This window comes from Labeo rohita, chromosome 17, assembly GCF_022985175.1.
Source record: "Labeo rohita strain BAU-BD-2019 chromosome 17, IGBB_LRoh.1.0, whole genome shotgun sequence".
NCBI classification, from domain to species: domain Eukaryota; kingdom Metazoa; phylum Chordata; class Actinopteri; order Cypriniformes; family Cyprinidae; genus Labeo; species Labeo rohita.
The window spans coordinates 25,164,884-25,177,373 of NC_066885.1; the positions used below are offsets into that span (position 1 = coordinate 25,164,884).

General features: G+C 34.0%; 1 protein-coding gene across 1 annotated transcript in view; it reads right to left on the minus strand.

The window, feature by feature from the left end:
• Window positions 1-10,589, minus strand: part of rps6ka5 (ribosomal protein S6 kinase, polypeptide 5) — a 49,462-nt gene extending 38,873 nt beyond the window's left edge. Inside the window, exons 1-3 of the mRNA XM_051134023.1 lie at window positions 10,308-10,589; window positions 1,578-1,649; window positions 1,270-1,488 (exon numbers count right to left, since the gene is read on the minus strand). Coding sequence (XP_050989980.1) covers window positions 1,270-1,488; window positions 1,578-1,649; window positions 10,308-10,377 — 361 coding nt within the window. The 5' untranslated portion in view covers window positions 10,378-10,589. The remainder of the gene's footprint in view (window positions 1-1,269; window positions 1,489-1,577; window positions 1,650-10,307) is intronic.
• Between the last annotated feature and the right edge of the window lie 1,901 nt (window positions 10,590-12,490).

Sequence of the window (12,490 nt, forward strand, 5' to 3'; positions counted from 1 at the left end):
ATGAAAAATAGTTTTAATCAAAGCCACAGCAGAACTTTTTTGCATCTCTGAGCAAAACACAACAGTGTTTCGTTACTGAATTAATCGGACATTTGAATGAATCAGTTGAATGAATGATTCAATGACTCACTCATGCAGTGATTTGCCACCACCTACTGGAGATTTTAGGTTTATATTTAAAGTGTATTTTCCTTTTTCTCCTAGTCACTTCAGATATCAGTATTCAACCATTTTTTAAAACACTAATTGTGCATTTGTAACTGCATGTTAAATGCATTCATGTCCTGCATTAAACAGTTTGTGTAAATGCACCTAAATGCCACTTCAGATGCAGATGTTGTTCCACCTCTGCATTGCAGACACCAAATTTTGTTGATACTGACTTCATTTGATCGGTAACAGCTCTATAATGTCAATGTATTGATTCAATTTAATAATTTGCCACAAAAATTATGCATACATTTAATCAGGTTTGAAATAATTGGCCTTATTCAGGTAAAAATGCCCATTAAAGGTAAAATCAATTTAAACATATTTGAAAACTTAATTTCTCCTGCAAACGAATCACCGCACAGAATATGAAGAAAATCAGAAGCTTTAGAAGTTCACTTGTCTTCGGCAGTCCTAAACGTGCCAAAACCAGCACAATATCATGCTCAGCAAAATATCATCTAATTATCGTTATAAATTAAAAAAAAAAAAAAAAAAAAAAAAAAAAAAAAAAAAAAATCGCACACCCCTACTGACCACAAACTTTTCAACAGTACTGTATGTGTATTTTATATACAAAAACACTACTGTTATAAAATTATTAAAAAAGGTAAAAATTGTTATGTATGCACCTGTTATGTAACAGATGGACATAATAATAATTGTACTCTAACAGTCACATGTGATGCATGTTATACTCTCATACTGCCTAGTAAACACTTCTGAGGTTAATTAAGTTGAATAAAAATGCTTGAGGTTGTGCACAAAGACTCATGGGTAAATTTCCCTGCCCACTTCCTGCAAAGAGAGATATCCTTGCTCACTAAGCTATCTGCAGTCAGACTGACTAAACGCTCCTTGACCAAAACCTTATAAATTCTGCTTGGTAGAGCACTTTTAGACAATAGGAACATACCCATAGCTCACTATAACAATACTGAAGAGCAATGCAGAGCAACAGTTCAGTCTGCACAGCTTGCACTCATTTAAATGCAGAAGTAACATGCATGAAGTGCAGTTTGCATTTTTGCAATCCACAAGAGAGAGGAGAGAGCGTACCTAGAATGAGATGCAGTTTGGTGTCTGTCTGGAAGGCATAATGAAGTGTAACCAGGAAAGGAGACTGTCTGATATGCTCGAGGACCTGTCTCTCAGTGCGTGTGTGCTCTGCCGTTTTCGCCTTCTGCACAATAGTGGCCTTTTTCAGCACCTTCATGGCATACAGTTTACCCGAATCATGGCCGCTCACCTTGCGAACCAAGAACACCTTGCCGTAGGCTGCCCAGAGGAAAAGAACGAATTGTTAGTGGAATAGGAACAAAGATAAGCAGGGAACACAGGGTTCACATACTTGAACTATCACTGACCTCCTGTTCCCAGCACTTTCAGCAGCTCAAAGTTCTCAATGCCCACTCGCTCCACGTGACCCGTCAGATTGGCTGTGGAAAAATTTAAACACATCCATCTGGTCATACGCCCAAGAAATCATGTTCTTCACTTGGATACCATACAAGAAAACCTCCCGTAAACCTTCTCAACTTTGGTCACTTAAACCTTTGCCACTTTCTCAGAACAGTGAGAGCAGAAAATGTGTTCAAAATGGCGAACCCTTTGAGACGAGACTGCAGCTGTTTGTAAATACAGTATGTAGCTTATAAACAGGTCCAGATGGAATCTTTTTTATGCATTTTCTGCACTGACTTTAAACATTTAAACACAGAAGTAGCAGCTGAAAGCATTATGAAATCAAGCAACAAAAAAAATGTAATACACTGCCGTTCAAATGTTTGGGGTCAGTATTTATTATTATTATTATTATTATTATTATTTTACACATATACATTATATATATTTTTTTTTAATTACCATTTAGCAAGGACCCTTAAAATTGATCAAAAGTGACAGTATAGACATTTATCATGTTACAAACAATTTCTATTTTAAAGATATGCTGTTTTTTTTAGAATTTTTTGATTATCAAAGAACTGTTTTTAATATTTCCTGATAATAAGAAATGCTTACTGTGCATCTTATCACCATATTAAAAAAGAATCATGTGACACTGGAGTAACGGCTGCTGAAAAGTCAATTTTGTCATGAAAATAAATGATATTTCATAATTTAAAATAAAAAAATGTTTTTTTTTAATTATAATAATATTTCACAACATTACTGTTTTTTTACTGTATTTTTGATTAAATACAGACAGTCTCACCCAAAAATGAAGATTACCTCACGATTTACTCACCCTCAAGCCATGAATGTGCGGTGATTCTTTCAGACTAATACGGAGTCAATCATAATAATCATCAGAGTTACATTAAAAAAATGACCTGGCTCTTCCAAGTTTTATAATGGAAGTGAACAGCTGTTGAGATTTTTTCATCTACCCATTATAAAAAGTACTACACATGGCTCCAGGGGTTAACAAAGGCCTTCTGAAGCTAACTGATGCGCTTCTATCAGAAAAATATCCATATCCACACGTTCACTAGAGAGTGGTTTTCCAGTGGATGAAGTGAGGTTGGTTTGATTTCTTGAAAACTTGAAAATGTAGCTACAACATGATTCAAGTAACTTTTTAAAGAAAATTTTATTCTAAGTGCACCACACATGAAGTTGTCAATATGATGTAAATGTTAAACAAATTACTTGTTAAATACATTTGCAGAAAAGATGCATGAACTACAACTACATCTTGTACAAACCTGTCTTATACATATTATACAGTCATGGCCAAAAATATCGGCACCCTTGCAGTTTGGCCAGAAAATGCAACTTCTCTCAGAAAATTGTTTCAAAATGTTTTGGTATTCACATGCCTATTGTTTTTTGTTTGCACTGCAACAACCCAAAAAAAGAAAAAGAAAAGTCACAATTGATAAAATTTCACACAGAACTCAAAAATGGACTGGACAAAATTATTGGCACCTTGTCAAAATTGTAAGAAATAATTGCTTTTCAAGCATGTGATGCTCCTGTGGCAAGTAACAGGTGTGGGCAATATAGTAATCGCACTTTCAACCAGTTAAAATGGAGAAAAGTTGACTCAACCTTTGTGTTTTGTGTCACACTGGAAAAACATGGACAGTCTCAAGGCTACAAGAGGTTTACAGCCCATGGCACTGTAGCTAACCTCCCTGGATGTGGACGGAAGAGCAAAATGAAAAATTACAATAAAGGATTGTTCGAATAGTGGATAAAGAACCCCGATTAACTTCCAAACAAATTCAAGCTGATCTGCAGACACAGGGTACAACAGCGTCAGCTTGCACTATCCGTCGCCATCTGAATTAAAAGGGACGATATGGTAGGAGACCCAGGAAGACACCACTGCTGACACAAAGGCATAAAAAAACAAGACTGGAGTTTGCCAAAACTTATGTGACAAAACCAAAATCCTTCTGGGAGAAGGTACTTTGGACAGATGAGACAAAAGTAGAGCTTTTTGGTAAAGGAAATCATGGCACGGTTTACAGAAAAATAAATGAAGCCTTCAAAAAAAAAAAAGAGCACAGTCCCTACAGTCGAACATGGTGGAGGTTCAAAGATGTTTTGGTGTTGCTTTGCTGCTTCTGCCACTGGATGCCTTGACTGTGTGAACAGTATCATGAAATCTGATGATTACCAAAGAATTTTGGGGTGCAACGTAATGGCCAGTGTCTGAAAGCTACGTCTCCACCAAAGGTCATGGGTCTTCCAGCAGGACAATGACCCAAAACACACTTCAAAAAGCACTCAGAAATGGTTACAAACAAAGCACTGGAGAGATCTGAAATGGCCAGCAATGAGTCCAGATCTGAATCCCATAGAACACCTGTGGAGAGATCTCAAAACAGCAGTTGGGAGAAGCCATCCTTCAAATCTGAATGAACTGGAGCAGTTCAAGCAAAAGAAGAGTGGTTCAAAATTCCAGTAGAGAGGTGTAAGAAACTCATTCATGGTTACAGGAAGCGACTGATTTTAGTTATTTTTTCCAAAGGCGGTGCCACCAAATATTAAGGTAATGGTGCCGTTAATTTTGTCAGTGCATTTTTTAGGTTCTGTGTGGAATTGTATCGTCTGAAAAAATAAAGTCGTATACACCAACGATGGCTTGAGGATGAGTAAATCATAGAGTAATTTTCATTCTTGGGTGAACTATCCCTTTAAGAGGCTTACTTAAAAAAAAAAAAAAACATACTAACCACAAACTTTTGCATGGTAATGTAAATAAACAAAGGGCAGAACTATGAATTAAAAGCATTCAAATTCTGCAGAAATCTGAGTTGTGCAGGTGCAGATTCTGTGTGGGCCTACTCATAAATAACGAAGAGCTTGATGATTCAGAGGAAACAAAACAGCCTTCTTGAACGAGACACAGAAGAAATCGAGCATGTGTGTGGTATATGTTTACACGGTAGCGTGCAGCCTGAAGTAAGGTCACTTGTTTTATGCAGTAGACCCAGTGAAAAGTACACCTTCCTGCTGTTAATCACAGTACTACTGCATCCTCACACATAATCACAATCTTTCTCCATCTTTGCAAATTATCTGATTTTAGAAAAAAAAAAGCAGAAAAAAAAAGCATATTCTGTTACCACATCCTCTGATTGGGACTCAAGCAGCATGTTTAAGGTGTGTTCAAGCACTCCAGAGAGCCCCATGAAAATGACAATGTTTATTAATAACCCTTCAGACCGTGACTTTCTCTACTCATGATCCGAAAGCATTAATGGAGAGAATCTGGTCCCCATTGGGCTGTCTTAGGGCAGTCTTATCAGGTGACCTCTTCTAGTCTTTAGTCCTGCACTCTAATGTTACACACTTTGTTCATCATAACAAGCCAGAAACAATTAAATGGCTGTAAACTGATCATCCACATTGACCAGCATTAGTGATACAGTATGCATTGCAGAGTCTAATATCTTGATCTGGATTAGCAGCCTAAATACTTGAGACTTGTACGCTGTTAAAAATTAAACACAATTTGTTGAGTCATCTTAAAATAATTTGTTACCCTGCTGCCTTAAAATTTTAAGTTCAGTCAACTAAAATAAGTTTATTCAACTTTAAATGTTAAGTTGTACTAAGTAACAACTTAGATATTTGTGTTTGCTGAACTTAACAGATGGGTAAGTAACCCAGCTGCCTTAAAATTTTAAGTTGATTCAACTCAAATATCTAAGTTGTCACTTATAATTTAACATTTCAAGTTGAATAAATTATTTTAAGTTGACTCAACAAATTGTTTTTTACAGTGTAGTCGACAGATATTTGTCCGAAACCAATATCTAGAGAACAAAGTGGCTAATCACAAAATACAATTTAATGACCGCAAAACAATATTTTGCACAACATTTCCTGAAAACAGAAAATGTGTGATCTATTCACAAATCTCTCTTTTGGAAAATGCTATTATTAATGCTATTAATAATCACACAGAATAATAATTACCACTAATCTGCCAATTGGCACACTGCAATCAATCTGAAAATACTGACTGATCATTTGGCCTGACTGATGCATCAATTAGTTGAAGCCCATTTTTATGATACGATGATGAGTCAAACAGTCAACAGACCTTTAGAGAAAAGATCTTAGGTATCATGTTGGCTGGCAATTTCCACCAATAGAGTACAAAAAATAGGGCCTGAAAAAAAACAATAAATATAAATCATCAACATAAGGAGGTTTTAATCTTTAGAAAGTTGACATTTTTATTAGCAACATTTTATGGGTAACAGGATTGAATTGCTTAGTTTGATGAATGCAGTCACACTACATTTTTTTGTAAAATTAGTGGAAATGGAATAAGATAATATCCCATTATGCTGTAGTAAAAGTTGTTTTTTTTTTTTGTTTTTTTTCAAAAACAAAAAGTTATGTTTTTATGTTTCCCCCTCCAATCCCCCACCCCCCTTTTTCCATAAATATTAAAATTTTAAGAAATGACACATTTTCTGTAACAGTGCGGTAACAGGGTTAAACTAAGAATGTGGAACAGAAATAAATATTTGATTTTTGTCTTTAAAAATTATTAAGAATTAAAATAGTTTTGAACATGAATTTAATAATTATACAAAAATACATTGAATGATTACATACGGTTGTTACAAAAAATATTACTTTTTATTACAAAAATTTGGTACTTTAAAATATGGTTTAACTTGGGTAACAGGGTTGAATTGCATAGCTTGATGAATGCAGTTATACTATCATTTTGTAAAATGTGAGAAAATGGAATGAGATAACATCCCATCATGCTGTAGTAAAAGTCAAAATATGTTTTTTTCCATAGATATTACAATTTTAAGAAATGACATATTTTCTTTAACAGTGCAGTAACAGGGTTGAGCTATGAATGTGGAACAGAAATAAATATAAATAATTTTTGTAGGGCTGGGTATCGTTAAAAAAATTACGATATTGATGCCGATACAGATACCTTGACTTCGATACCGATTCCTAAACGATACTTTTTTTTAGGTAGCAATTTTATGAAATCAATTTGAACAAGATTACATTATGTCAAAATATGTTTTTTCAGCTTATTGACGTTTATTCAGATTCACAATAAATCAGTGAAAATAATTTTAATAAAGCTCAAAATGTTTTCAGTTTACACATCTGTTAGGCTACATTCACACTAGTGCACGTTCATTTTAAAATGCATACCTCAGACAGAATCATAATTTCTATTATTTTTCCTATAACTGACAAGCACTAGCACCTTCGAGCGCTGTCTGCCGGTATGTATAACATTATATGCCTTCTCTCTTCTGCAATCGCTGTTCTGACTCAGAGGACATAACATATTTCAACATTACATGGCCAAAACACACATTCGACGGCAAACGGAAGCTATTACAAACACTTGCTTGTGGTTTAAAATGAGTTTTGAGTAAAAGCGGAATATGAATCTTATTTATTGTCTTATGTAGCATCATGCTACAGTGTTCGTGAATGATCACATGACGCACACTTTCGGTCGTGTAGTATGGACAGATATCTTTTCCGAAATGCCAGTATAGATGAGGATTGTTTAAAATTTTTAAACAAAAATGCACCAGTGTAAACGTAGCCTTATATCTAAGGGGGCTGTATGTTAATGCTTTCACGCTACACCCTACGTGTGAGCCACATCTCTGAGTGTAACCGATGTAAACTAGCAGGTGTGTTCGACTTTGTCGCGGCTCTGTGCAGGATCAAGAGAGCTATAGAGAGCAGACTGCTTCATATCCTTTCGGATCGCTCTCGCGGATGTGCCGTACGAGGACGGTTTGCTGCTGTGTTGACCAAAGCACACGTGCAGCAGAGCACACCACTGGTGCACAAACCACGCTCAAAGTTCAATTTAGCTTAACTTTTGCCGCTGCGCATTCCACATTCAGTGTAAAAGCCGCCAATCTGCGTGGCGCCACTTCTAGTCGAACACACCTAGTGCTGCAGGCTTATTGACACACTGACGTTGACGAGATTAACCCCTCAGGTACCGAAGTTTGGTACCGAACAGCAAGAGGTTTTTCGATACTCTATGGTATCGAGGCATTTCAGTGCCTAAAAAGTATCAAGTTCTGTGTGGAATTGTATCGTCTGAAAAAATAAAGTCGTATACACCAAGGATGGCTTGAGGGTGAGTAAATCATAGAGTAATTTTTATTCTTGGGTGAACTATCCCTTTAAGAGGCTTACTTTTAAAAAAAAACAAAAAAAAAACATACTAACCACAAACTTTTGCATGGCAATGTAAATAAACAAAAGGCAGAACTATGAATTAAAAGCATTCATATTCTGCAGAAATCTGAGTTGTGCAGGTGCAGATTCTGTGTGGGCCTGCTCATAAATAACGAAGAGCTTGATGATTCAGAGGAAATAAAACAGCCTTCTTGAATGAGACACAGAAGAAATCGAGCATTGAAGTTTGGTACTGAACAGCAAGAGGTTTTTCAATACTTGATGGTATCGAGGCATTTCGGTGCCTAAAAAGTATCAAACTCGATACCCAGCCCTAGATTTTTGTCATTAAAATTTAAGAATTAAAAATAGTTTAAAAAAATGAACTGAATATGAATTGAAAAAATAATATAAAATATACATTGAAAGATTACATAAAGTTATTACAAAAAATAATACTTTTTGTTGCAAAAATTTGGTACTTCAAAACATAGTTTTACAAATTTAAGAAAAATATTTGGTTGATAATTTTTTTCTCTTACAATAACTTGGGTAACAGGGTTGAATTGATGATTTATCATACTATAATTTTTTGTAAAATGTGAGAAAATGGAATGAAATTCAAAATTATGTTTTTTTCACAGATATTATAATTTTAAGAAAATTACACATTTTCTGTAACAGGGTTATGCTAAGAATGTGGAACAGAAATAAATATTGAAAAAAAATACATTAAATTTTATGATTATCACATACAGTTATTACAAAAAAAAATGAGTACCTCAAAATAAAATAAAAAAATATTTCAATATATTACAATAACAAGTAACAGGTTTGCATTGCGTGGCTTGATAAATGCAGTCATACTATTTTTTATAAAATGTGAGAAAATTGAATGATCTTATCATGCTGTAGTAAGAGTAAAAATTATGTTTTTTCAAATGCGTTACCTGTTTAAGAAATGACACATTTTCTGTAACTATGGTAACAGGGTTATGCTTAGAATGTGGAACAGAAATAAATATTTGATTTTTGTCATTAAAATTTATTAAGAATTAAAAATAGAACTAAAATTATTTGAATACGAATTTAATAAATTACATAAAATACTTTGAATTATTACATATAGTTATGACAAAAAAATATTTGTTTTTCTACAAAATTTATTACTTCAAAATACGGTTTAACAAATAAAAAAATAATAATATTTGGCTGATAATTTTTTCTTACAATAACAAGTAACAGGTTTGCATTGCGTAGCTTGATAAATGCAGTCATACCTGTTTTTGTAAAATGTGAGAAAATGAGATTAAATCTCATCATGCTGTAGTAAGACTAAAAGTTACGTTTTATCAAAGGTGTTACAATTTTAAGAAATGACATTTTCCGTAACTGTGGTAACAGGGTTGTGCTTAGAATGTGGAAAATAAATAAATATTTGATTTTTGCCATTTACCAAAAATTAAAAATAGTTTGAACTAAAATCAATTGAATATAAATTAAATTATATTTAAAAAATGCATTGACTTATTACATACAGTTTTTACAAATAACTTGGGTAACAGGGTTGAATTGCGTAGCTTGAACGCAGTCATACTATAATTTTTGTTGTTTTGTTGTTTTTTTCCATTGATGCCACAATACATTATCTGTAACACTGCAGTAATGTTTTATGATACATTCATATACATTCATTTTTGTTGAAGGCGACAAGAAGCCAAAGTTCTTGTTTTATAGTCAGCATACCGGCATTTGAAACTAGTTTATCATGTTAGGTTAATTTTATGTTACATAATATTTGATCAAACATTATCCAATAGGTCTCAGAACAAAAATGTGCTGTTGCTGCCTTTAAAAAATCCTAAGACAACAAAGTACTGTACCATATTGATGGAATGTGCCTACTAAGCATTTAATAAGACAGGCAAGTGAGGACACAAACCTGGTAACTTAATTTACTATACAAAGACAACATCAGGGCCCAAGAGATTAAATTAGCTTCAGTAATTGGGTTTCTTTGGACTCAAGGCCATGTCATGACTGAACAACTACTAAAACCACTGACACATAACAAATGCGATTAATTCCATACAGTACATTCATTTTCTTCATTGTCAATCTAATTTCTTTCAAATGTTTCAAACATAACATGCACTGAAATGCAAGTGCACTTAAGTGCAACTGCGGTCATGAATGTGAATTACGCAACTGCACATGCAGAACATCCTCTAATCTCAAAAGTACTCCAGCCTGGAGGATCATTTGTGATACAGATATCAATATATTAATATGGGCTACTAATAGCACTTACTCATGCTGTTACACTAGCCGACCAGCTAACATTAAAGCGGTCTTTTCCTCTACACAAAGAAAACGCTATGTATATATAAGCGTTGTTTCTTAAATACAAGCGGAGGGCAGCCTGCCCGCCGTTCATTTACCGTTTCTGAGCTCGTGTTTGACGGTAAACAGGTCACCTTCCCCCGACGAGCCCTCCATCGTAGTCGGCATTACTCGCGATTGGAGCGCACACTCTTTCCTCTGCTCGCCGCGCGGCACTAATGCAAAATACTACGACAGACACAGTCACAGCAAGATTACATAAACGGAGTGGTTGCTAAAAAGCAACCTTTTGGAAAATAATATAATTGACAATAACTGCATTCTCGTGGGAAGGGCAGTCGGGCTGTAAATACTACAGCTGCACTAACAGAGATACACACGCCGAGCCCCATTAGACACGCCCACTGGAGCTGCTGGGAGAAATACTTCTTCTCTATTGGACCATCTGGCTGTCACTCAACGCCCATCGAACGACGTACGGTTCTACTTTAACTATTTACTGCAACAATGTAAGAGATACATTAAATATAATATTATGGTTAAACAATAAATGTTAATAAAATACACTACCAGTCAAAAGTTTTTCAACAGTAAGATTTTTAATGTTCTTAAAGTCTCTTCTGCTCACCAAGCCTGCATTTATTTAATTCAAAACCAGTAAATTTTTAAAATAATTTTACTATTGAAAATAACTGTTTTCTATTTGAATATATTTTAAAATATAATTTATTAATTTATTCCTGTGATTTCAAAGCTGAATTTTAACGCGTTATTACTCCAGTCACATGATCCTTAAGAAATCATTCTAATATTCTGACATGCTGCTCAAAAAAAAAAAAAAACAATTCATACACTAATATATATATATATTATGATGTTGAAAACAGCTTTTTATTTCAGATAATTGCTGATCTTTGGATCTTTCTGTTCAGCAAAGAACACTGAAAAAAATGTACTCAGCTGTTTTAAATATTGATAATATAATAATAATAATAATAATAATAATAATAAAAATGTTTCTTGAATGGCAAACCAGCATTTTTGGATCACATAAATGCAGGTTTGGTGAGCAGAAGAGACTTCTTTAAAAACATTTTTAAAAAAAACACTTTTGATTGGTGTATATTAATAAATAAAGAACCTATACAAAATGTTAAATAAATAATAATAATAATTAATGTATAATAATGTATGGGTCATTCCTGGGATTTGGTAATATTTAATGTTAATATTTAAACTTTCAACAAATTGATATCTTTTATTCTCAACCACATAATGGACAAAATAGGGCTGTTTTAAAAATAAAAAAAATTACATAAAATTAACATCTGCATATTGTTCATGTGTCTCTCATAACAATTTATTGACTAAAAATGTCACATTTCTAATAATTTTTACATTTTTGTGTGATGTAAGTTACAAATATACAAACTATGTGTCTGTGGTCTCTTTATTTTTGTAAAAAAATGTTTTAATTTTATAAATATAATCAAAAACCAAAGTAAATATTATCGAAACCATTTACCTAATGGTAGAGGTTACTAGGGGAGCTGCTGACAGTCTTTAGTGCTTAGATGTTCTGCAGAATGGTCCACAAATGTGTCAATTTGAGGAACCCCAAATGGAAAATCAAGTATCTTTTTACAGTGTATTATTAAAACATAGATTTATCCCAGCTCAGGAATGACATCTGAAACTTAAAGGGATAGATCGCCTAAAATTAAAATTCTGTCATCACAGCCAAACAGTTGACGGTAGCCACTGACTTCCATAGTGATTTTTTCCCATACATCAGAAGTCAATGGCTACTGTCAACTGTTTGGTTAAAACATTCTTCAAAATGTCTTTTTCTGTGTTCAGCAGAAGAAAGAAACTCATATAGGTCTGCACAGACAGATTAGCAGTGTATTAGCCAGTTTGTCTTCAGTAGGAATATGCTGAGTGCACTTTAATTGATCTTCAATCACTATTTCCACTCTATTGTGTATTTGATAAGTGAGTTGAAAGTGTGCATTATGCGCATATACAGTGCAGTGGTTGGTAAAGGATGCCTGAGGCTGTACTGAGAGAAAAGAACAGGTTTATAAATTCTCAAGAGGGAAGGGAAGCCTGTGTCCTCATTTGGACAAGCAAAGGCCTGTTACTTGCACTTCTATTATGTCCTGTTATAATAACTTCTTTCAAGTGCAATCCTAGGAAACACCCAGTAACTCCCAGTATTTATTGTAAACTGCCCACTCAGTTATAGATAGTTTACCATGTAAATATTGCATAAACAAAT